Source organism: Anguilla anguilla, chromosome 10, assembly GCF_013347855.1.
Source record: "Anguilla anguilla isolate fAngAng1 chromosome 10, fAngAng1.pri, whole genome shotgun sequence".
Taxonomy (NCBI): Eukaryota; Metazoa; Chordata; class Actinopteri; order Anguilliformes; family Anguillidae; genus Anguilla; species Anguilla anguilla.
The window spans coordinates 35,745,599-35,769,024 of NC_049210.1; the positions used below are offsets into that span (position 1 = coordinate 35,745,599).

At 48.1% G+C, this 23,426-nt stretch overlaps 2 protein-coding genes across 2 annotated transcripts; both read left to right on the plus strand.

Moving 5' to 3' along the window:
* Window positions 1–88: 88 nt before the first annotated feature.
* arsk (arylsulfatase family, member K) lies at window positions 89–6,966 on the plus strand. The gene is made up of 8 exons (XM_035378933.1): window positions 89–979; window positions 1,234–1,363; window positions 1,613–1,772; window positions 2,511–2,793; window positions 3,248–3,419; window positions 3,593–3,817; window positions 4,280–4,495; window positions 6,389–6,966. The coding sequence occupies exons 1-8, from the start codon at window positions 851–853 to the stop codon at window positions 6,655–6,657; spliced, it is 1,584 nt and encodes a 527-aa protein (XP_035234824.1). The 5' UTR covers window positions 89–850; the 3' UTR covers window positions 6,658–6,966.
* A 787-nt stretch (window positions 6,967–7,753) lies between these two features.
* Window positions 7,754–22,913, plus strand: nol6 (nucleolar protein 6 (RNA-associated)). Its single transcript, XM_035378889.1, has 26 exons — window positions 7,754–7,991; window positions 8,524–8,742; window positions 9,525–9,641; window positions 10,249–10,428; window positions 10,919–11,087; window positions 11,540–11,674; window positions 11,971–12,134; window positions 12,656–12,776; window positions 13,071–13,129; window positions 13,294–13,395; window positions 13,496–13,611; window positions 13,715–13,892; window positions 14,062–14,184; window positions 14,558–14,706; window positions 14,915–14,990; window positions 15,102–15,242; window positions 15,348–15,465; window positions 17,303–17,457; window positions 17,898–18,061; window positions 18,160–18,312; window positions 18,399–18,496; window positions 18,849–18,973; window positions 19,256–19,345; window positions 19,732–19,932; window positions 21,702–21,803; window positions 22,502–22,913. The coding sequence occupies exons 1-26, from the start codon at window positions 7,947–7,949 to the stop codon at window positions 22,649–22,651; spliced, it is 3,450 nt and encodes a 1,149-aa protein (XP_035234780.1). The 5' UTR covers window positions 7,754–7,946; the 3' UTR covers window positions 22,652–22,913.
* The last annotated feature ends 513 nt before the right edge of the window (window positions 22,914–23,426 follow it).

A 23,426-nucleotide genomic window follows, 5' to 3' on the forward strand; every position in this document is an offset into this window, starting at 1 on the left:
GAATTCACTGATAAGTACATCATGTGGAATCAGTAGTCCAATCGCTTGTCACCTTAAGCCAACGCCGATCTTAATATATAGATCTAGCTGACGTAGAATTCAAAACTCGTGTCCGGAAACCAGAAAACATGCTGAATAGTGAGATTTGACAGCAGTTTGCATGTTTGTTATTTTTCTGCAGTCTACAGTTTATTCTCAGGCATCACTTCAGGACAGCGGCCCACGCAATCAAATACACACTTGTTAAACTGCAGCGCCTGCTCAGCATCCATCAATTAACCCATCTCGATCGGAGCACTTCTGTGATGTTCGTGGCTGGTTAGCTATTTAGTAGGGAAAGTTGCTGATTACTTTTGCTTCATATTTATAATCGTTCTAGTTTAGATTTTTTTAATGACTTTCCAAGCATCGCAGAACACCGTGGTTTAGTAGACACAGTGCTTCTTGAAAACGCAATGCTACTACTAAAGTGCTAAACTCATCTGGTACTGGTAGCAAAGTTTTCAAGTTGTCAGGATTTCTAACAACAGCCCGCAAAATTGATAATATAAGGAAAGGGTTTGTTCTGCTTTGGAGGCGTTATGGATAAAGTTTAGGATACATGGATGAGGTTAATTTTACAGAATTACTAATGAAAAGGACAGAAAATGAAGCTGCAACGGTAATTCAGTCAATCGAATATTCTCTGAATATATGCAACCCGCATCTTGCGTATTAGACCTGGAATAGAACTAGATAAGAGTTCTCTATGGATTCATTTTGGCCAGCCTAACGCGCTAGCCAGCTCAGGCTGCGTCGTCAACTGTCAGCGGAGAGGAAATTATTTCCGGAAAATGAAGATTCCGTTATAATGTCGACAGAAATGAAAGTGTTTTGTACTGCCTTTTTTATTTTTGCTCAACTACATGTTCTGGCTTTTGGTTTTAACCGCACTGCAAAGTTCAGACCCAACTTTGTGATGGTGATGTCCGATGCATTTGTAAGTAGCCGTTGCAAGCTTTTTTTGTGCAACTATTCGTAAAACTACGTTGCGAATGTCTGTTTAATACATATAATACACGCATATGCATTTTCTGTTCTAAAGAAATTAATGATTTGAAATAAGTATCTGGATACGGGCTTTTTGTGTGGAAGTTGCTGATCAGCAGGATATGTGGCATGTAATGTTTCACATTTTACTTTATATTGAATGGGTGATAAATATAAAGAAAAACATTGAATTTTGTCCAAAAGGATGGAAGGCTGACCTTTGACCCTGGGAGTACATTGGTGCAGCTCCCTTATACAAAATACCTGAGGGAACAAGGGGCTGTCTTCCTCAACTCCTATACCAACTCTCCCATCTGCTGTCCATCTAGAGCAGGTACCAAAAGAAGGCTCCGGTACAAATGTGAACTGAACCACATTTGTTTGGATAAGTTTCATCCACTGAATTAAAGATGTTGTAATATGCAAACTTCTCCCAACACATGCAATTTGTATGATAAAACAGTTAAGAGATAAATATAGAGATAAATAAGAAGTTATTATGCACTGTCGTGGTGCAGTTTCCAGTTAGTATATGAATCGTAATTATTGCAACATAACTGTAATCTCTTGTGTTTGCCACCAGCCATGTGGAGTGGTCGCTTTGTTCATCTAACTCAGTCATGGAACAATTACAAGTGCCTGGAGGGTAATGCCACCACATGGATGGACGTTCTGCAGGAAAATGGATATCACACCAGGAGTTTGGGAAAACTGGACTTTACATCCGGTGGCCATTCTGTGAGGTAGGCGGGGCATGAATAATGTCACAATTTGTGACACTGTCACATACATCTCTGCACGAACTGCAGTCCATGTGATTGATGGTATTTGAATGTGATAGGATATGTCTATGTGTCTGTTCTTTAAAAAATATATTTTAATTATGTTTGTGTGGCATGTAGTTGGACACCATCCCTGAATGTAACTATGAAGTAATTTGTAATTGACTTTGATTGAATGTGCAATTGTTTCAAATAATTATGCTAATAAATTCAACCAGTTTCCGAGTTTCATCACTATTAGCACGCTGAGGGAGGTTCCACCGGAACTGAAATGTTCACACAAAACAAGTAATAAAATTATCCATACTGAGTGCAGACGAAATGTTAAAAAAATATTGGATTCCATTGAGAAACATGCTCATCCAATTATATGGTACTTGACATTCACTGAAATTGGTTGTGGCCTAATTAATATGTGGAATTATTGTCAGTTTAAGAGTGGTTTTGCCTGTACTTTGCTCCGCCTCAGTATTTTGAGAGTTTCACATGAAGGAAATGCATTTGGGTATCTAATAAGCCGTAGTTAAGATGTCTTAATTAGGTAGCCTAGTGATTAAGATAGCGGTACTTAGGAGGATTGCTAATGTAAACAGTGCACTTATAACTGTTTACCACAGACAAGGGGATAGTCAGCTAACACCCTGATTGACTGCCCCACCGCATTACTGCTTGTCGGCTCTCTTCTATCCCAATGTCCAGCAATCGCGTGGAGGCCTGGACGCGGGACGTGCCTTTCCTGTTGCGGCAGGAAGGCCGTCCCGTGACGGACCTGACGGGCAACGCATCCACAGAGAGGGTCATGACCAAGGACTGGAAAACCACGGACATCGCTGTCCAGTGGATCCGCCAGACCGCCGCGTCCCTCCGCCAGCCATTTGCCCTCTACCTGGGTTTAAATCTGCCTCACCCCTACCGCACAGATTCCCTGGGACCCACTGCTGGGGGGTCAACCTTCCGCACCTCCCCCTACTGGCTGAAAAAGGCAAGTGCTCTCTTTTTTCTTAAAGCATAAATATGTGATTTATTTTAATATATAGTGATAAAGTTTTTTTTTTTTTTTTAAATGTAACCCTTGAAGCTCAATGGCCATGAAATTAGATGCTGGGAGGTAACAACAACATTCTTTTAAATTATTGCTTTTTAACCCTTATACTGTTATAAAGCTTAGACTCTTCACACTTTGATGTAAAAAAATCCTGCCTTGATCAGTAAAACCACTAGAGATTAAAAAAAAGAAAAAGAAATAGCATGGCAGTCTAAATTAAAAAAAAATAACACGCAGTCTCCTTCCCTAAAGAAAGGCTGAAATTGACACCCCCGGTTGATGATTATGGTATATTATTATCCAATAACTGTTCACAACAATTCAGCCAATTGCCAAAAGTGACATTCCTTTCTGTAACTGAGATATTTTGTCTGCTCTGTTGTACCTGTAGGTGTCTCATCAGAACGTCTCTGTACCAAAATGGCTGCACTTTTCAGAGATGCACCCTGTTGACTACTACTCTACCTACACCAAGAACTGCAGCGGCAACTTCACCGAACAGGAAGTCAAGGACATCCGCGCCTACTACTACGCCATGTGCGCAGAGACCGATGCCATGCTGGGTGAGTTGAACGGCCTAATAATAAAGATAGTGTTATGACTGAGACCGCTTCCATCTGTCTGAATGAAACACTTTTGAGAATCGCACAGGTGAACGATGGGGAATGTGTTGGCCAGGTGAACACTGGAGAATGTGTTGGCCAGGTGAACACAGGTGAATGTGTTGGCCCTACAGGTGCGGTGGTGGAAGCCCTGCGTGACTCGGGCTTGCTCTCCAGCACGGTCCTACTGTTCACCTCGGACCACGGCGACCTGGCCATGGAGCACCGGCAGTTCTACAAGATGTCCATGTTCGAGGGCAGCTCGCACGTCCCCTTGCTCGTGGCCGGTCCCGGGGTGAAGGCGGGGCTCCGGCTACACGAGCCCGTCTCTCTGGTGGACATCTACCCCACAATGCTGGGTAAGAGCTCCCCTCCCTGTCAGTGTTGGATAAGAGGGAGGCAGCGTTGGGTTAGAGCGGTACAGAGCCCAGCACATCTACCCTTTAATAAAGTGTAAGAGAGGCTGTAGCACTTAAAGGGATAGTTTGCATTTTTTAGACCGAGGCCTGCTGAGCTTCTCACCTGAAATTATGTAATAAATTGGGGACATGCCATGCTCAAAGCACTCTACATCAAGTCACTCTCTGTTAGCCATGAGCTTTGTTAGCCAAATAACATATGGGGACCGAGAATCACCACCTGACCGCTATTTAACAAAGACACTATCAATAAACAAAACTAAATGAACACTCCTTATATGTATATTTGTGGGCGCAAGCACATATCTTGTAATTCAAACTGTGCCAATATAGCCAAAGAACAGTAGTTTTGGTTAGGTTAGACATCCTGTCTCAACACCCCCCTGTTTTTTTTTCATGCAGATCTGGCGGGAGTCTCCGCCCCGGGCGATCTCAGCGGTCACTCGCTCGTACCCCTGCTGTCCCGGAGCGCCGTCCCGCCGGCGGAGCCCCGCCCCGACTGGGTGCTCAGCGAGTACCACGGCTGCAATGCCAACGCCTCCACGTACATGCTGCGGCAGGGAAAGTGGAAGTACATAGCCTACGCTGACGGGCTGAGCGTCCCTCCACAGCTGTTTGGTGAGTCCCGCGCACAAACCCGAAAGACGTGGTGACGACTAGTCCTTTAAGGTGCGAGATCGCAAATATTTCATTAGGATGTTCTCAACTGAACATTCTAATGCTGATGTGACACTGCTTTAATAGTCACATTCAGCTATAGGACCCAGCTGTAATAGTCACATTCAGCTATATCACCCAGCTGTAATAGTCACATTCAGCTATAGGACCCAGCTGTAATAGTCACATTCAGCTATAGGATCCCGCTTTAATAGCCACATTCAGCTATAGGACCCAGCTGTAATAGTCACATTCAGCTATAGGACCCAGCTGTAATAGTCACATTCAGCTATAGGACCCAGCTGTAATAGTCACATTCAGCTATATCACCCAGCTGTAATAGTCACATTCAGCTATAGGACCCAGCTGTAATAGTCACATTCAGCTATAGGACCCAGCTGTAATAGTCACATTCAGCTATATCACCCAGCTGTAATAGTCACATTCAGCTATAGGACCCAGCTTTCATATGCAGCTACTGGGACCAGATTGAATTCATTTTTTCCCAAGTTCAACTATTGTTTTTAAAAGGGAGTACCACTTCAAGTGAGAAGTATTTGTGTTCCGCCTGGTTATTTAAAAATAGCTCAAGTACATATACAGTTTATCAATGTGTAATATTTTCCCTGAAGTCCTGAGTTCCTGAAAATTGTGCAAGAGAACAGTTCTAAATGTTCTCAAGATAGGGGAAAAAATGCAGAAACAAGAAGTCTTTGTTTTCTAAAGAAAAATACAGGCAGCTTGCAGTACAGACATTAAATATATGAGCTGTTACAGATTGGCAGTAGTTTACAAAAAAGTCAGCACTTTAAAGCCCATCCAACAATGTGTAAAAAAAGTGTTCTCTCCGTTTTTTTACCCGAGTTATTTTTGTCTCTTGCACTCAATCAGTTGGCCAAACGTTCCAAGTCACTGCTTTCAAAGGTTTTGTTTTCTAAGCCTGGCAATGTAGCCAGGAATTCATTTTGGAATTTGACTGAACAAAAATAAACCGCACTGTAAACTCCAGCCTATCACAATATTATGTTCAATTAAAATAATTGTCACTGTTGTGGGGCTGGTGGTAATATATAATATAATTATAATATATAGTATATAATATATTCGCTGGTGCTGCCGGTTGTTACTTTATATTAGATTCATGTAGCAGATGCAAAACCTCTAAAAGTCATTAGACAACTCTTCTGGCACATTCTTGTCAAAATTTCAGGTTAGGTAATTTGTTTTTTATTTATGAATGTGTAAAAAAAAAAAACCCTCTGATACACCAAACAGCAGAAGTATCAGAGTAGCGAAGGAACGTGTAGTAGTCTTACCTGATGCTACTGGAACATGATTCATTTAATGTTATCTTGATTATCTGACTTCAAAATAATGTTTTAACCTTTCCTCTTTTAAAGTATCTTTAATGAACCAAACTATTTCACTTGAAGGTATCTTATTATTTGCTGTAGTTTAAAGGTATACTGTGCAGGATTTACAGTTTAAATTAAGTATATTATTCTGATTGCAAATCATTCTGTTTAGCTATTTCAGAGAATGCATTAATATCACGATGTGTATCGTATATTGCCAAAAAGCTTCAAAATATTCTTTTTTCGGCCGTATTGCCCAGCCCCTAGTCTCATTTGTAAGCGTTGGTACTCACATCTTAGTACGACTATGCGCCTGACAGAGCTGGCAGTGACGTAAGATAAATCTGTCAAATTCCAGGGGTGTGCTTTGCTCATAAACCTTGGTAGACCTCATTGCATGAAATGTGTCTCTCAATTTGTACCTTCCCTTTTCCGCAGGCTCTTGAGAGCGCAGTGTGTATGTGTGTGTGCTCTGACTGACCTCACGTTCATTTCCCAGACCTCTCCAGTGACAAAGATGAGCTGCACAACGTGGCGGCCCAGTTCCCCGCAGTCTGCCAGCACCTGGACAAACTTCTGCGCAGCGTGGTCGACTATCCCATCGTTTCCAAGGAAGTGCAGCGCTACAACAGGCAGCAGTTCAGCAGCTGGAGGCAGAGCCTCGGGGACAGCTATGCCAGCATCATCGCCGGCCTCCGCTGGCACTTGGACTGGCAGAGGCACCCCGACCTCTACGAGAAAGCCATCGACGAGTGGCTCAAAGCGTAGCCCCGCCCCTTCTTACAGAGCCGCACAAACCTCGTGTCGTCCGCGCCATGCTCCCACTTTCTGATGTTCTTGATGATGTGCACTTAGCTGTCCTCCATGATCGGAAAACTATTTGAGCCAAGGCTTTAATTTCAGTATTTCTTTTTTATTTTAATGGAATGACTTCAGTGTTCAATTCCTTGGCTTACCATGATCAAAATTAGCTGGAGGGATGCATTCAAATCAGTTTTACTTCACTGTTCCTTGCTGAGGATGAACTGCAGGCCTATACTGAGTAGGGATGTGAACAACACAGATTTCTGACCGTTGGCTATGCTGTCTGAACTTTATTTTAAATGTTTGTTGTAAGATACAATTCAAGGGTTGACTTTGGTTTGAATATTGGGGGTTGAAATGCATAGACCCTGAGAATTGCAACCCTCTTTAAATTAAGGTAGGTATGATTTCAGTCAATTTAATTACTCCTCCATCTCCCACTTTGCAAAATGGATGGACTTCTGATAATTTAATTGTAATTAAAAGGCTGTTTTGAGGAAAGTCGTTTCTACGATTATTTTTTAAGTAAAACTCTTTTTGTGTTATTGTAGGTAGAAATAGAAAAAAAATATGAGTACTTTCTCATATTATATATTATCAGACATGTAATCCACCATTTGGCTGTTTTCAGCCATAGGTTGCTACATGGGTGTACCTAGTAAAGTGGCCACTGAGTGGATTATATCCCATATTACAGAGAGAAATCCAGGTGTCAGTAGGTAATTTTGAAATGGCTAAATCATGCAATGTATTCAGCTAAACACTCAGATTTGTCTAGTTCTGTTACAGAAAGGAGCAACCAATGACGTGCAAAGTTAATTGCCGTTTTTATCCCAGGTTATAATGGTCCCCGCATTACTGTAGCTAACATTTCGCTGCTGATTGTCATTATAACTCATGTTTTATTTATTTGTTTGTTTGTTTCCCCCCAGAACTGTATATACACGAATAGTGTATAGTCAGAAACTATTAAGCTCTTTGGTATAGGCTACCACAGTATTGTGACTTCCCCCACTACCCGAGTTTGTACACAGCGCATAGTAGCTTGACTACGTGGGGAGGGCTGTATAGGTTGGGAAAACCATTCGACCAATCATAACCTTTCTCATCGACAGCTTGTCCAATCAGAGCGAAGTGGAAGTGTCGGGGGGTTGTGTGACCCTGTGTGTCCATGTGAGATGGATCTTGAATCTACAACTACATAGAGAAGGGCACATTAATTGAAAAAAATTCTATTTTTCTGTCGGGAAATAATGAAGAGAAAGACAAATGAAATGACGGTTGAATCAGAGAGAGGGGTAAGTCGCTAAAATTAAAGGCAAACAAAGTTTTAACGTGGATGTTTAAGAAATACAATGTTTCGTACTGCCGGCTGATTAGCCATCAACGGATTTTTTAATTGTAGTTATCATACATGTTTTCAAGACCAATGCGGAAACTAATGCAAGTATACTGTAATAACAAATGCGTGTCGTCGTAACTTCATGCGGCAATCATAGCTAAGTGACGACTAGGAACATTTCATTGCAGCGTGCTCTTATGTTAGCCAGTTTGCTACCCACCCAAGTCGCATGCTTTACACAAATAAAATCATAATTTAAGTTATCAATACACATAATTGAGCTTATCAGCAATGATCTTTTAGCATGTTGTTTAATTGACAAAGCGCATTACTTAGCCAGCTAGAAAATCCAATCTTGTATATTTCTGGTAGCTCAGCTGCAACGTTCAACGTGGCGTCCCCTAGCTAGAGGTGTCCTGTCAGCTGTTTTTAAATACGAGAAACGCGTTATCATCCCAAGTAATATCTCCCACCTCGGTGTCTCGCAGATGGATGAAGAGGAGTCCTCTCATGGCGAGGGGGAGGAGGAGGAGGAGGAAGGACGCAAGGGGACGAAGAGGAGCATGAAGCAGGGTGTTTCTGAGGACGGGGTCTTGCGCCCCGTCAAGATGACCCGAGGCGAACTTTACAAACCGCCGACTGCAGAGGAGCTGAACCAGCTGAAAGAGGCGGAGAACTTGTTCCACTGCAGCTTGCTGAAGATGCAGGTCAGTTGGCAAAGGGAACTGGCTGGACAAGACGCTCTGTGGCTCGGCCTTGGTCATGGTATCAGGTCGTTATATATGGCATTTGCCCACTCATAATGGAAAGATCATAAAACGCAGCTCTGTGTTGGCTGATGTGTAATTATGGTTTGGTTTGGTTCTGTCTTGTTTCCCCCTACATTTGAATTATTAACATGGCTGTTTTGCACAGAAGTTTGACAAGGCAGCTGCACTTCAACTACTTAGGAATGGATAATTGGACCAACCTTCACATACCAGTATACGCATTGTATTTCAAAGTGTAAAACCTGTCCAAACCCTGCCTAGTGAAGACCAGAGAGACCAGACAGTGCATAGAGTGTGTCTTTCACTGTTGTAAACGTTAACAGTGCAGTGAATAGTGTGTATGTGTGATTGGGGTAGGGAAGGGCTGTAGTGCAGGGCTGTACAGTGGAGAATTTGCTCCTGAAAATTGATGTACTCGTAAATTATTTGTCCAGTTCACACACGTGTTCTAATTGGGATGCATTAGGGTGCCTCTAAACTTTTCAGGTTGAAGTAATAAATAGAAAAAAAAGTTAGTGTAGAGCCCTGTAGTGGTTTCTCTTTGTGAGGTGCGAATGGTGCATCTGAATGTGAGGAGTGGTGTTTTCCATGAAGTCTGGGCGATAGTGGGGAAAACACGGTTTGGGTTCTCTGGGATCGTCTCCGGGCGGTGCCCTCTAGGCCTGGCGAACCTCGTGGCATGGCGGGAGGATTAACCGCCCTCTGTTCCTCGCCCGCAGATGGAGGAGCTGCTGAAGGAAGTGGCCCTGAGCGAGCGCAGGAAGCGGCTGGTGGACTCCTTCGTGCTGAAGGTCACCGAGCTGCTCCACGGCGTGCCGGAATCGGACGAGGTCGAGGTCAGCTCCGCCCCAGGGCCTGCTTTCTGTTTTTTTTTTTTTTTTTGTAACAGAAAAGTGTTAAGCGGAATGGAGTGAAAGCGCAGAGACACAATATTATAAAATAAATCATACCGACATTGTCCCTGTTAAGCGCTTTGACAAAATAACAGGCTTACAGCACTTATTAGGCTCTTTTAGACCACAAATAAAACCACATCAATATGTAGTGGGTCCCTGTGCAACATTTGGTCGGTTGTACGCCCTTTATACATGAGGAAATCTGCCGCCTGGACAAAGAGGTGGGAAGTCCAGGGGTCAGGAAGTAAAACTTTTGCCATGCATTTCTTCTACCCATGAACTCAGCCAGCTGATTTAACTTTTTAGTTCTGCCTCTTGGCTGAGGATTTGGGCTATTTAGCAAATCCAGGTGATTGGAACAAAGTACTGGGGTGGACTTTTACTTTCTGAACCTGGAATTTTTAACCTCTGGCAGTAAGGAAAGTGGAATTGTAATTACCACTCTGTTTAGGCATATGCAGTAAGCGTATTAAACTGATCACTGTCTGTTAGCGCTCGTTGTGTTGCGGCCGTGTTGAAAACCTCTGGTGCGAACCTCTCTGTCCAGCTGAGCGACCAGTCCTGGCTCTCCGAGGACGTGAAGGTGCCCTTCCTCCTGGTGCCCAAGGCCACGAAGGGCAAGTTCCACATGGCGCCCCCTGCCTCCGTCTCCCTGATTGGCAGCTACCCGCTGGGCACCTGCACTAAGCCCCGGGTCTCTGTGGACCTGGCCGTCACCATCCCTGCCGTGAGTTTGGAGGCAGCTTTCGGGTTTGTGGGAAACGGAGAGAGAGAAAGAGAGTTTGAGAGAAATGGAGGAAGAGAGGGAGAGAGATGGTTTAAGATGGAAAGTTAGAAATGGAGACAGAGAGCGGGATGGTGAGAGGGGGGACTGAGAGAGATGTTTTGTCCTGGTTTTTGTCCCAGTTTCTTTTTTGTCTTTCCACTATAAAGCATCTTTATGACAGTGTCTGTGTAAACAGCACAATAAAAATGAATTGAATTAGATTTTTATAATATTGTAGTTAATGTGAATTATAGCTTCAGCTGTTTGAGACCTACCGGACACTGCCAATGTTGCTTAATGTGTTTTTTGTTTCTGTTATACCCATCCCTCTTAGAGGCTTCAGCACATAGTTTCTGTGAATTATAATTGTAAATAAAAATATAGCTGACCTCCCAGGGGGTAAAAAAGACACTGCCAATTTTTATGCTGACCTCTGCTCCCATGTCTCCAGGGTGTCCTGCACCCGAAGGATGCCCTTAACCAGAGGTACCCGCGCAAGAGAGCCCTCTACCTGGCCGGCCTGGCACAGCACCTCTCCTCTTCCCCCGACGTCGGGACCATGCGCTACTCCTGTCTCCACGGCAACCGCCTCCGCCCGCTGCTGCTGCTCACACCCCCCGGTACACGATTGGGCGGGAAGGGAAGAGGGAGGGACCGAATGGTGCGAAATGTGAAAGGGGAGGGTTGCAGTGAAGTGGGGTGGGAGTCAGAATGTTTGTGGCAGTGAGAAAGGCTTTAGATATTAACTTTCCCAGTACAAATTTTGACTATTAATTGGCTGGGGTTTTGTTATGTTTCCCTGTTTTATAATGCCACATGATGAGGAAATTTGTAATTGTGTTTGTGCAAGTGTAGATTACATTTCACCCCTTTGTCATCTTATATCTGTCGTCTGCGTGTGGTCCCACATGTTGTACATGAAATGTATGATGACGATGGCGGGCTGAACGAGAGCCTGCGGTTTGAAATCTGACTGAGAAGGCGTCTCGCTAACACGTCGAAGGGAGCGTTTGTGGGTTTGCGGGCTCGGGGGCGGAGTCCTGTTCGCTGACGCGTTGGCTCCTCCCTCCAGGCAAAGACTCGGGCAGCCTGACTCTCAGAGTTCACGCCTGCCCCCCGCCGGGCTTCTTCAAGGCCAGCCGCTTCCACCCGCAGAGGAACAACGTCCGCGCCGACTGGTACACGGGCGTCGCCGCCCCGGAGACGGGTGAGAGGGATGGGGGGGGGGGGGGGGGTGATCTAAAGAGACCAGTTTGTGTCCCAGAGGGTCACGGTCTCAGACGTACTTCAGTTTTTCAGTTACAAGGCGCTGATTGGCTAAAGAATCCGCACACATTCTGTTTCTGCATTGTTTCTCCCACAATGCACCTGTAACAATGCCAAGAAGTTGCCGGACGGGAGCTCGGACAGGAGACGATGAAATTGGTTAATTGGAAAGATGTTGGCGGGGAAATGGTGGGAGGGGCTTCTGCGTGACTGACGGTCTGATGTTTCCCACGCCAGATCTCAGTGACCCGCCCACACCCCATTACAACAGCGCGCTGCTCGGGGACCTTCTACCCAGGGTGCACTTGCAGTTCCTGTCCGCTGTTAGCGCTCAGTGCGCTGCCTTCGCTGACGGTGTGGCCCTGCTCAAAGTGTGGCTGAGGCAGAGAGAGCTGGACCAGGTACGCGCGTCTGACTTCGTCGCCGTTGTGCTTCGTGCGACTGTGCTTCTGACTTTGCGTACGTTAGCTTACGTTTTGTACGACTGCGCGTCTTACTTGGTGAATGCTAGCGTGCGTTTTCTGCGACTGTGTACCTGACTTTGTGTATGCTAGCATGCACTTTTGTGCGATTGTGTATCTGACTGTGTATGTTAGCGTACTTTTTGCAAGATGCGTTTTCTGCGACTGCGCATCTGGCTTCGTGCTTGTTTGCTTGCATTTTGCGTGACTGAGCGTCCGACTTTGTGTTTGCATGCACGCGTTTCGTGTGCTCCTGCGTTAGCGCGTTCGCGTGTGCTCCTGCGTTAGCACGTTTGCGTGTGCTCCTGCGTTAGCACGTTTGCGTGTGCTCCTGCGTTAACACGTTTGCGTGTGCTCCTGCGTTAGCACGTTTGCGTGTGCTCCTGCGTTAGCACGTTCGCATGCACGCTCGTTCATTCTCCAGCGGCTCACCCTCCCTGCGGCGATCTCTTCCTGTCCAGGGCGCCGGGTCCTTCAGTGGGTTTGTGGGCTCCATGCTGGTGGCCTACCTTCTCACCACTCACAGAGTGAGCAACACCATGACGGCCTATCAGCTGCTCAGGAACTGCCTGCACTTCCTGGGTGAGAGGGAATGGGGGGCAGCTGCTAGGCAACAGTCCTTCATTTCTTTTTTTTTTAGGATATCAAGATAACGTGTTTCTTTGTGGCTTTGGGGTATCTTTCTTGTAAGAGCAATCATTTTTAAAATTTGGAAAGCAGGCAAAGAGTGTATTATGATTGCGAAGGTTTGCAGGTACAAGTCAATGGTGTCTCACGAGGTTGTGTTGTACGTGTATGTTGAATTAGTGTAGGTGTCACATTATCTGTTATTCAGTTTCACGTATTTAAACTTGTGCTCTGCGTTATTATTCACAGCCTCAACGGACCTGACTGAGAATGGCATCACCCTGGCGAAGAACCCCGACTCTACCGCGGTGAGTGACAGGGCTCTCTCTCTCTCTCTCTCTCTCTCTCTCTGTCACTCTCTCTTTCTCTCTCTGTCTGTCTCTGTCTGAAATTTAAATTCAAATGTGCTTTATTTGCTCTCTCTCTCTCTGTGTCTCGTAATGATGATGAAATCTCCCTCTCCCTCCTCTAGCCCTCCCTCTCTGAGTTCCACAGCGCCTTCCCGGTGGTCTTTGTGGACCCCTCTGGCCACCTGAACCTGTGCGCGGACGTGACGGCCAACACCTACAAACAGGTGAGCGGGCTGGGCCGTGCCGGGCGGGGCTTGTGCCGCTCAGTTTGGAATGAAGCGTTCTGATTGGACGACTCTCTCTCTCTCTCTCTCCTGAGTCCAGGTTCAGCACGAGGCCACGCTCTCCCTGCAGTTCTGGGACGACCCCACGCTGGACGGCTTCCAGGCTCTGCTGATGACGCCCAAGCCCCTGATTCGGACCTACGACCACCTGTTCCAGTAAGTGTGCTCTCGGGCGCTGCTCCACACTGCCCCCGGAGGATGTTGCGTGTACCGCAGGAGCTCCGCTGCTCACACTACCTCTCTTTTTTTTTCCTCTCAGGCTGTGCGGCCTGGTGAAGCTCCAGGCCTCCTGCAAGAAGCTCAACCTTCTCAATGAACTCATGGACCACAGCGGGAACTACGTTCTCACTGCGCTCCCTTTTATTCTGTCCCTCCTGCAACGAGGACTTGGAGAAAGGGTCTTCCTTTTGACACACTCCCTGTCCCCTGATCCTGAGGTGAGGCAATCAGCAATAAAGTTGACAGTTCAAGCTCTCATTGAAGTCTGTTCATATCATTGCCAGTGTGAACAGCATATCATGCGTGTTGCTGTTTTAGAAGCTTTTACATGTTTCATTTTGCTAGTATTAAGGCTCTTAAAATGTTTTTGGGTGTTCAATGTCATAGTGGCCAGTGGACAGTGAACCCCCAAAACACAAGGACCAGCCTCCCCTGTCCTTCGGCCTCCTGCTGAACCCCGAGTTTGCTGCCTCAGTGCTGGAGAAGGGTCCCCCGGCGGACAGCCCGAAGGTAGGCAGCGTACCTCCAAAGTGCCTGTATCCGCCATTGTGTGTCATGGCCTACCATGGGTGCTTTTGTATGTCTCTTCCTTCCATATAAACTCTGTACTTCTGTGTGTGTGTGTGTGTGTATGTACACTCTCACCCCTGTGTGTGTATATATGTGTACTCTCACCCCTCTGTGTGTGTGTGTGTGTGTGTATGTACTCTCACCCCTCTGTGTGTGTGTGTATGTACTCTCACCCCTCTGCGTGTGTGTGTGTGTGTGTACTCTCTCACCCCTGTGTGTGTGTGTGTGTGTGTGTATGTACTCTCTCACCCCTCTGTGTGTGTGTGTGTGTGTGTGTATGTACTCTCTCACCCCTCTGTGTGTGTGTGTCCAGGCTGTGGAGTTCCGGCAGCTGTGGGGTTCTCGGTCGGAGCTGCGGCGGTTCCAGGACGGGTCCATCACCGAGGCGGTGCTGTGGGCCGGAGCCTCCGCCTATCAGAGAAGACTGGTCCCCCGTGACATCATCACCCACCTGCTGCAGCTGTGAGTGCCTGCCTGCCTGGCTGTCTGTCTCTGTCTGCCTCTTTCTGTGTCTGTCTATCTGTCTGTCTCTGGAGCCAGTAAAATTACGTTATGGGTGACATTGTTACTTGTGTGTGTGTGTGTGTGTGTGTGTGAAGGTCTTTGTTCCTATTAAGGGATGGGCAAGTTCCACTCTCACACTCATCTGTCCTCGTTTTCTTTCCTTTAGTCATGCCGATATCCCAGAGTCCAGCGTGCGTTACACGGGAGGCCTGCTCGATGATGTCATCATCAGGGGACGGGAGGTGAGCGCCGTAGCGGATAGCAGTCACAGCAGCGTGTGAGATCGGAGTGCTTTTCAGCAGGGGGGTTAGCACCGCGGGCTAAAGCGCGGCTGGCTGTTTGCTGCGTTTCAGGCCTGCAGCACGGGCGAGGAGGCCAGCCTCAAGGTGGTGCAGTCCTACGACGACCTGAGCCGCAAGCTGTGGCAGCTGGAGGGCCTGCCGCTGTCCATCACCGCCGTGCAGGGCGCCCACCCCGCCCTCCGGTACACCCAGGTGAGCGGCCCCGCCCACTGGACCCGCCCCACTCGGCCCGAGCGCCGCGGCGTGACCTCTGAACTCTGACCTCTCGTCTCGCCCCCCTGACCCCGCCCCCTGCAGGTGTTCCCCCCGGAGCCGGTGAAGCTGGACTACTCCTTCTTCGGGCGGGAGAAGGTGTCGCGTGCGCTGGTCCCGTCCGAGGACAAGCCCTGTCCCGTGTACATCACCCCCGTCAAAGGTACGTCTTGCCCCCCCGCCCCGCCCCCGCCCCGCCCTGACGCGTAACCTGACGAGTGAGTGCATGTTTCGTCCCTGTGGCGTCATGCAAAGGCGTAACTTACGCCTATTACAAAACAGGCCAAATAACCTGCCCAGTAATATAGCATGATGATGTAAATTATTTTATATAATAAAGATGGGGATATCATGATGTGATAGGGATCCAGTTTTCCGTGATTTTCAACAACATAGCCATGACTGCTCCGCAACTTCATGCAATATTTTCCGTGCCAGCCTTGATGATCAGTAGTCTGAAGTATTTTCCTCCTTAGAATTTGCCAAACTGATAGTTTCACAACTGTTCTTATAAAAAAGGCCCCGGACCCCCCCTTAGTGGGTTGCAGTTCTCAGGGTTTTTTCGGCCCACCCGATATCGAAACCGAAGCCACGCCCTCGGGGTCATTGCTGCGAGCGCAGGCTTGCGTTTCCCTCCGGGCCCTTTTTTTTTTTTTTTAAGTGTTCTCCTCGTGTTCCCGCACAACGCGGACCTCCGTCCACAAAACGGCTTTGTTTTCGGGTTCGGGCCCGCGCCCCCCCCCCCCCCCCCCCCCCCCCTTCCCCGATTCGTCTCCGCCCGCCGCCGAGGAGCATCTGCGCCGTTGGCACGGTAATAACGACCGGGCTCCAGTTTTAGGTCCAATTTTAAATCGCGAACTTTTTTCATCCCCCCCCCCACCCCCCAAACTCCCCCGTTTGCCAAAAAGAGGAAGAAATCTGGCCGAGGACCCGAACTGTAAAAAGGGCAAATGGTCTCTCTCGGTCTGTTCTGCGTTAATCCGCTCGTATCTGCTTCTGCCGAAAGTGCCTCCGGCGTGGTAAAACGCCGAGCGGTTTTTAGAATCCTCTGGTGCTCTTTCTCCGCGAAACGGGCTGGGCCTTGTGTGTGACCTCCTTTGGCTTGATGTTACACGCTTGTGACGCTGGGGGGAGCTGGGAAATGTATTTCGTTCGTCTCACCTTGAATGTCCCCGGTCCCTTTTCCCTTTGGCTGAGTGCCAGTTCTGCGCAGCCACTCTCTTAATTGTTTACGTTAGCTGGCTCCGTGGGACCGGCGGATTATCTCTTCCTTCCGGAAACGTGACAGATAAGCCATCGGATGTGCGTGCGTGTATATGTATGTGTGTGTACGTGTGTGCGCTTGTGGGTACGTGTCCCTGCCTGTCCGTTTGTGTGTATGTATGTGCGTGACTGCGTATATATGTGTGTGCGCGTGTGTGCGCAGATGCTTGCGTGTGTAAGTGTGTTTGTGTGTGTGTGCTTGTGTGTGTGTGAGCTTATGTGTGCATGCGTGTGCGTGCCTGTGTGTGTGTGTGTGTATGTCAGGGATCAGCAACTCACGGCCCTCGAGGGCCGAGTACTGCTGGTTTTCCACCCTCCCTTTGCCTGGGAGTCAGGTGTGAAGACAAGTCTGGCCGATCAGTAGCGCTAATTACCCGGGAGAAAAGAAAACCAGGGCTGGATTTGGTAAATGGTAAATGGTAAATGGACTGCATTTATATAGCGCTTTTATCATCAAAAGCGCTTTACAATCGATGCCTCTCATTCGCCAGAGCAGTTAGAGATTAGGGGTTAGGTGTCTTGCTCAAGGACACTTCGACATGCCCAGGGTGGGGTTTGAACCGGCAACCCTCCGACTGCCAGACAATCGGTCTTACCTCCTGAGCTATATCGCCCCCTTTGGGGCGAGGGCCCTTTGGATTCCAGGGCCAGAGGTGATGATCCCTGGTGTGTGTGTGTGTTCATGCATGTTTGCTCCGGTCTCACCCCCCCCTCTCTGTGTGGCTCTTGCGTCGCAGTGATCTGTCACATGGAGGGCAGCGGGAAGTGGCCTCACGAGCGGCTGGCCATCCGCCACATCAGAGCCGCTTTCCACGTGCGCCTGGGGGAACTGCTGAGCAGACAGCACCGCTACACCTGCCACGCCCGCCCCGCGCACCTGGACGTGTGCAAGGTACCGCCGTCACACTGTGTGTGTGTGTGTGTGTGTGTGTGTGCGTGTGTGTGTGTGTGTGTGTGTGTGTGTGTGTGTGTGTGTGTGCGTGTGTGTGCGTGTGTGTGTACGTGTGTGTGTGTGTGTGTGTGTGTGTACGTGTGTGCTTACGTGCGTGCGTGCGTGTGCGTGTGCGTGTGCGTGTGCGTGCGTGTGTGTGTACGTGTGTGTGTGTGTGTGTGTGTGTGTACGTGTGTGCTTACGTTGGTGAATCCTGTGTATATCAGAGGATATTGGTGTGCGCTTAGTGTTGCCCTCTCTCTCTCTCTCTCTCTCTCTCCTAATAAGTTGTTTTATTGGCGGGAAGTACATATGTAAATATAGCCAAAGCATCAGAAGCCAATTAAAATATATATGTACAGTAGAGTAATAATGACAGTGAGAATCCTCTCTCTGTCCAGGATGGGCTGGTGTTCCGTATCCAGGTGGCCTATCACCGCGAGCCCCAGGTCCTGAGGGAGACCGTCACCCCGGAGGGGATGCTGTGTTACCGCGACAACCCGGAGGCCCAGGCGCTGGAGCTGGAGACGGTGCACAGGCCGTACCTCACCAGCACGCTGCACGGGTACGGCGCCCCCCCCCCCCCCCGAGCGCAGAGCACGCGTCCTGACCCCTCACCTCTCACCTTTGACCTTTAACCTCTATGTTCCTCCGTCCTCCCAGGCTCCAGCAGCAGCACCCCTCGTTCGGCGGCGCGTGCCGGCTGGCCAAGCGCTGGCTGGGCTCCCAGCTGCTCAGCGGGGACGTGAGCGACGACGTGGCCGACCTCCTGGTGGCCTCGCTGTTCCTGCAGGCCGCTCCCTTCACCCCTCCCGGGTAATTCCGCACCGGACTACATTTCCCATCATGCCCCGTAGTGTATGAGCCCCAGCCCACTCACTGACTATCTGCTGTCTCTACAGCTCCCCTCAGGTGGGCCTCCTGCGATTCCTCCACCTGCTCTCCACCTTCGACTGGAAGAACAGCCCCCTGGTGGTCAACCTGAACGGCCAGCTCACAGGTGAGTGCTTTCCGCAGTCAGCAGTGGCTACTGCTCTGGCCCAAGGTTACAGAACCGGTTCAAAATTCATGCAGGCCACGAATACTCAAATCTGGCCCTTGAGGCTAGTAGTCAGTAGTACTGCTGGCTTTGATTCTTCCCTTCCAACCAGTACTAATTTAGGCCAGGGACACCAGGTGAGTTAGATATCTGGCTAATCAGTGGCATTAGTCAATCAACTTAACTATCAGGCAGAAGAAGAAAGAATTCAGCAGTGTTACTGGTCTAGACGGTCAGGTTTGAGACAGGCTCTTTTGTCCGTGTGTGATTTTTTTTTTTTAATTTCGGTCTCTCGCTCTCGTGCCCTCCACAGCCCCTGACTACGTCGAGATTAAAAACGATTTCATCGCTTCAAGGGAAACCCTGCCGGTCATGTTCATCGCCACTCCCAAAGATAAGAAGCTCTCCGTCTGGACCAAGGACGGTCCGTCCGTACAGGTTAGCATTTCAGCGCTTAGCTTCTCCCAGCCAGCCCATATTCACCTGGCAGTGTTTCAGCTTTACATTTACCACACATGTGACTGAATGGTGGAAATTGACTTTGTTTCAACTTTTAACAGCAGCTATCAATTAAGTTGTCCTTGCGTGACAACTCAAAATAAATTTAGCATTCTAGTTCTGTTTACTTGGGCCCTTATTTGACTCTGTGTCTCCGTTTTTGGACTGAAAAGCTACTGTTTCTTGTCTGTAACCGCTTTGCGTTCTCCTGGCTCCCTGCAGATGCTGCAGCGCCTCACTGTGGTGGCCGCTGAGAGCCTGCGGGTCCTGGAGGCGCAGCTGGTGGACCCCAGCCAGCCGCAGGACGTCCGGGTCAGTACCGCAGCCCCGAACCGTCCTTCCCGCGGGCCGGTCCGGTCCACACCGGGCCCTCTGGTCCAGTGGCTCGGTTTGGGGTTTGTCCCCGTAGATGATTGGCCAGCGATGTTCTGCAGTTGTGTGTGTGTGTGTATCTGTCTGTGTGTCTGTATGCGTGTGGCTGTGTCTGTGAGTGTGTTTGTGTGTGTGTGTGTGTGTGTGTGTGTGTGTGTGTGCGCGCGTGTGTGTGAGACTGCCCACTGCAGTCGTCTTTGCTGCATTATGACTGCTTTTATTGTGTGTACGGGGGCAGGGGAACTGTGCATGTCTGTTATCTCTTACTGATGCTGACCCCGATATCTGTCCCCCCCCCCCCCTTCCTCTTCCCGCCGTGCGAGCAGGTCGCTCTGCGGCCCCCCCTGGACGCGTACGACGTCCTGATCCACCTCAACCCCAAGCAGGTGCCCCTGCTGTCCCAGGCAGTGGACCCGCCCCACGCCACCTTTCACCGGGGCGCCGCGCCCGGGGACGCCGCCAGCGGCGGGGGGGCCCTCCCCGTCGTCGACTACGACCCCGTCGGCCGCTACCTGGCCGAGCTCAAGGTGAGAGAGAGACGAGCGTCACTCACCCACAGTGGGGGGTTTCCGCACTGTCACCAGCAGCGCAACCCAGCTGTATATACACCATTCACACATAGACAAAGGCAACCCGAAATAATGTACCTGCGTGCGTATGTGTTCGTGTGTGTTGTTTTGACCTATGTGGGCATCGGTTCGGACCGAATGTTTCTGTGTTCCGGGAAGGTCGCCTGAGGTTTTCTGAGAAGGCTGGATTTGATTTAGCGCGGTTGCGTGGGCTAGCGTGATGTGTCTGATGCCTACATAAGCCTCCAGCTGCGCTCGCTCTTAAAGGAGGAGAGCTTGCCTGTATGTTGGCATCCAAATGAGATCCACATGCGGGGAGCTCGCCGCCTGCCTGCCTGCCTGTCAGTCTCTGCCCGACCGCCTCGTGCCAGGTGTGCGTTTCAGTTGGCATCAGAACAAAGCGCTTCGTTCCACCGAAGTGATTCACCGTCTCGTAAATCCTCAGCGAGGGCTGTTGGTATCGATAGCGGTTTTCCCTCCAAGTGCAGTTTTCCCTCCAAAAGCGGCTTTGGGCAGACGTGTTTCTGTGAAACGAAAGCGATCGTTTTGCCTGTACCCCCTGGTGCAGTCCGTGGCCCTCCCCATACTGGGCCTGAGGTGTACTCATCCTTAGGAATCCTTCAGGGTGATTTTAAAGCTGGGTGATTTTTGGGGGCACCCCTCCGGTCCCCTTAGCAAGCCATCGCAAGCCATATTCGCCATATCTGTCTGCATGAACTCGCTTGTTCCAGCGAGCAGTGAGTAAAAGTTGTTTTATTAATATAAAATCAATAAACAATATGGCCACCATGCTTCACTCAGTTGCACACTGTTGGTTCAGGTGAGCATCCCCGCACTGCCCCTTTGTAATGGTAAAGCCCTGTGTTACTCAGTTGGCATCTTCTATTTTAATTTATTAAGTTCCCTCCTAAATGAAATGAGTCACATGTTGGAATTATTTTAGTCTTGAACTGCCCAGTTCTATGGTGATTCTCTGATGATTTCAGAGCTATTTCAGAACATGACACGATCTGTAGACTTAATAGATGTGTCGACAATCCATTTGGCACAATCAAGTATTTCATCTGAATGAAATCCACAACGCTTGTACATGCAAATAAAGTAGGTCAACTTTAAGCTAACAGTGCTGAGGTGGTTTCCAGTGGCTAAATGTCCCAGCCTGCAAGCTGGCCAGCTCATGCATCTGGCTTAACCAAAAGGAACACAAAGCAAGGAGGCAGCGGAGGCGTTTGTTTATGTATCGCCGCTAACATGCTAGCGAGCCGCTTGAAGTTCCAGTGAAAATCACGCCGACAAAGATGGTGAAAGAAAGATGTATAACTCTAAATAATAATTACAAAGGTATTTACATTACATTACATTCATTTAGCAGACGCTTTTATCCAAAGCGACGTACAAAAAGTGCATTTTCATGATCGTAGACAACTGCTGAACACGGGTTCAGTAAGGTACAATTACTTATTTTGTAAAGCTATTTCTAGCCAAGAACAAAGAAAACTATCCTGGTCCTGATATTTACATGGTATCACCTGCTTTTATTTTGCGTTTTTTTTTTATTCTGTCTAAATCTCATGTTACTGTACTTGTTGTTTGTACTGCACTTTGTCCTAGTCTACCGGGTCACAAAGACGTAGACTTCTCTGTGGTTTGTTTTGAGCTGCCTGTCTGTCGGGTTATTAGGGGACGCCCGTTCTCAAAGGCTTTTGGTGTCTGTTCCTCTCTCCCAGGACTCTTTCGGGGAACTGGCGATGTTTTTCTGCGATCCGTACGGCGGGACGGTGATTGCGGTCCTGTGGAAACCGCAGGCCTTCGCCCCGCTGCCGTTTAAGGTAAGAGCAGAGGGCCTGTCGGGACAAGACTGCGCTCTTTCGAAACGAGGAAGTGCAAAAACGCGGCTTCCGAGCACCGCATTTCATTATCTCGCCGTCAAAGCTGGAGGCAGTCGTTTAAATACAGTATACAGGGTGTCTGTAAATGGAAATGGCTACCTTTATTCATTTTTGTTTGGTTTGTTTGGTTTCTGTGGATAAGGCTCTGTGATCGCTTTGTTGAACTTTTTGAAGAGGACCTCTTGACTGACAGGCTGGATGACGTATTTGCCTATGTCTGCCCCCGAGAACTCCCCAACGGATTCCTGGAAATCCGTGGGGAAATGTTTTTTTTGTTTTTTTGAAAGGGGAAATTTCAGGGTTTGGGCAGAGTGTTCAGAGGTGCTTTAAGGTGTTGTCTCCCATGTTTTCAGGTTGCTATGGGTATAATGGAAACTCAGAGTTCGGGAATTCATTGGCATTTGATTTGCCTAAAAATAACTATTTGCAGTATCAGGGCAGAAAATGATATTTTGATTGTTTTTCCAAAATTGTCCTGGAAAACTTGGCAGTAAGAAGTGCAGTTCAAAGCCCTGTTTAATTAAGACACCTATACAGGTAACTGGGTACTTCACTGGGAAAGTTTGTTGTCTGATGTCGAGTATAAAAAGTGTACAATAAATAATGAAAATGTTTTCTGCCTCTGCCCCTTCCTGAAGACCTCACAGATGAGTGCCCGACGAGTGGAGGTGACTGGAGAGGAGGCGCGCACAGTCCCGAATGTGGAGGCCATCTTGGAGGACATCCGCATCTTGGGGGAGGGGCTTGTAAAAAAGGTGGAGCCGAGGACTGAGAGATGGGTGGTGTGAGGATGTAGCCCACTACCCACTGTCCCTCTGACCCATGACCCCTCACCATGTTCCAGAAGAAACTACTCTCTTTGTGCTTTGATTTACTTTTTATTTCTTCTTCGGCAAGGAGTTTGTCTTTTCATTTTTTGTGTCATGATTTGTGATTTATCATTTAGATTAATGTGGAAGGACCCATTCTCTCCAAAACCATCCCATATCGTGCAGTTGTGCATCAGTGACGTTTGTAAAACAAATAAAATTACAAACCATGGAAAAAAAACTTCCTATTAGTGTGGAATTAAATATTTATCAGTCCATGTCTCCATCTTTAATATTTAATTAGTCAATATAAAGAGTCTGAATCTAGTTAAGAGGAGATTTAGCTTTTTGGTGTCAACGTTTTACGCCTTTCACCTCTGCCGCTATTGGTGAGGTCACTCTTTGCTGCTATTGGTGAGGTCACTCTCCGCCACCATTGGTGAGGTCACACTGCTAAACTGGACTTGCGGTAAGTTTAAGCACCTGCACACCAGTAATTAAGGACTGGTGGTTAGAAATATTGGACAAAATGTAGTTTTGTTTTGTATTTGGTGATTGTGTCGTCCAAGAGTTTTGCACGCAATTCAGTCGCACTTGATTTTGATTTTGGCCTAAACATTACTGCTATGAATGACCTGCAGAGATGGAATGCGAACAAAGAAGGTTTGGCTTTGTTTCGCCATGTCTGTAGTCTGGAATGTCTTGATTGCACACAGATATGGAGCACTTAAGACAACATAAAAGTTTCAGCATG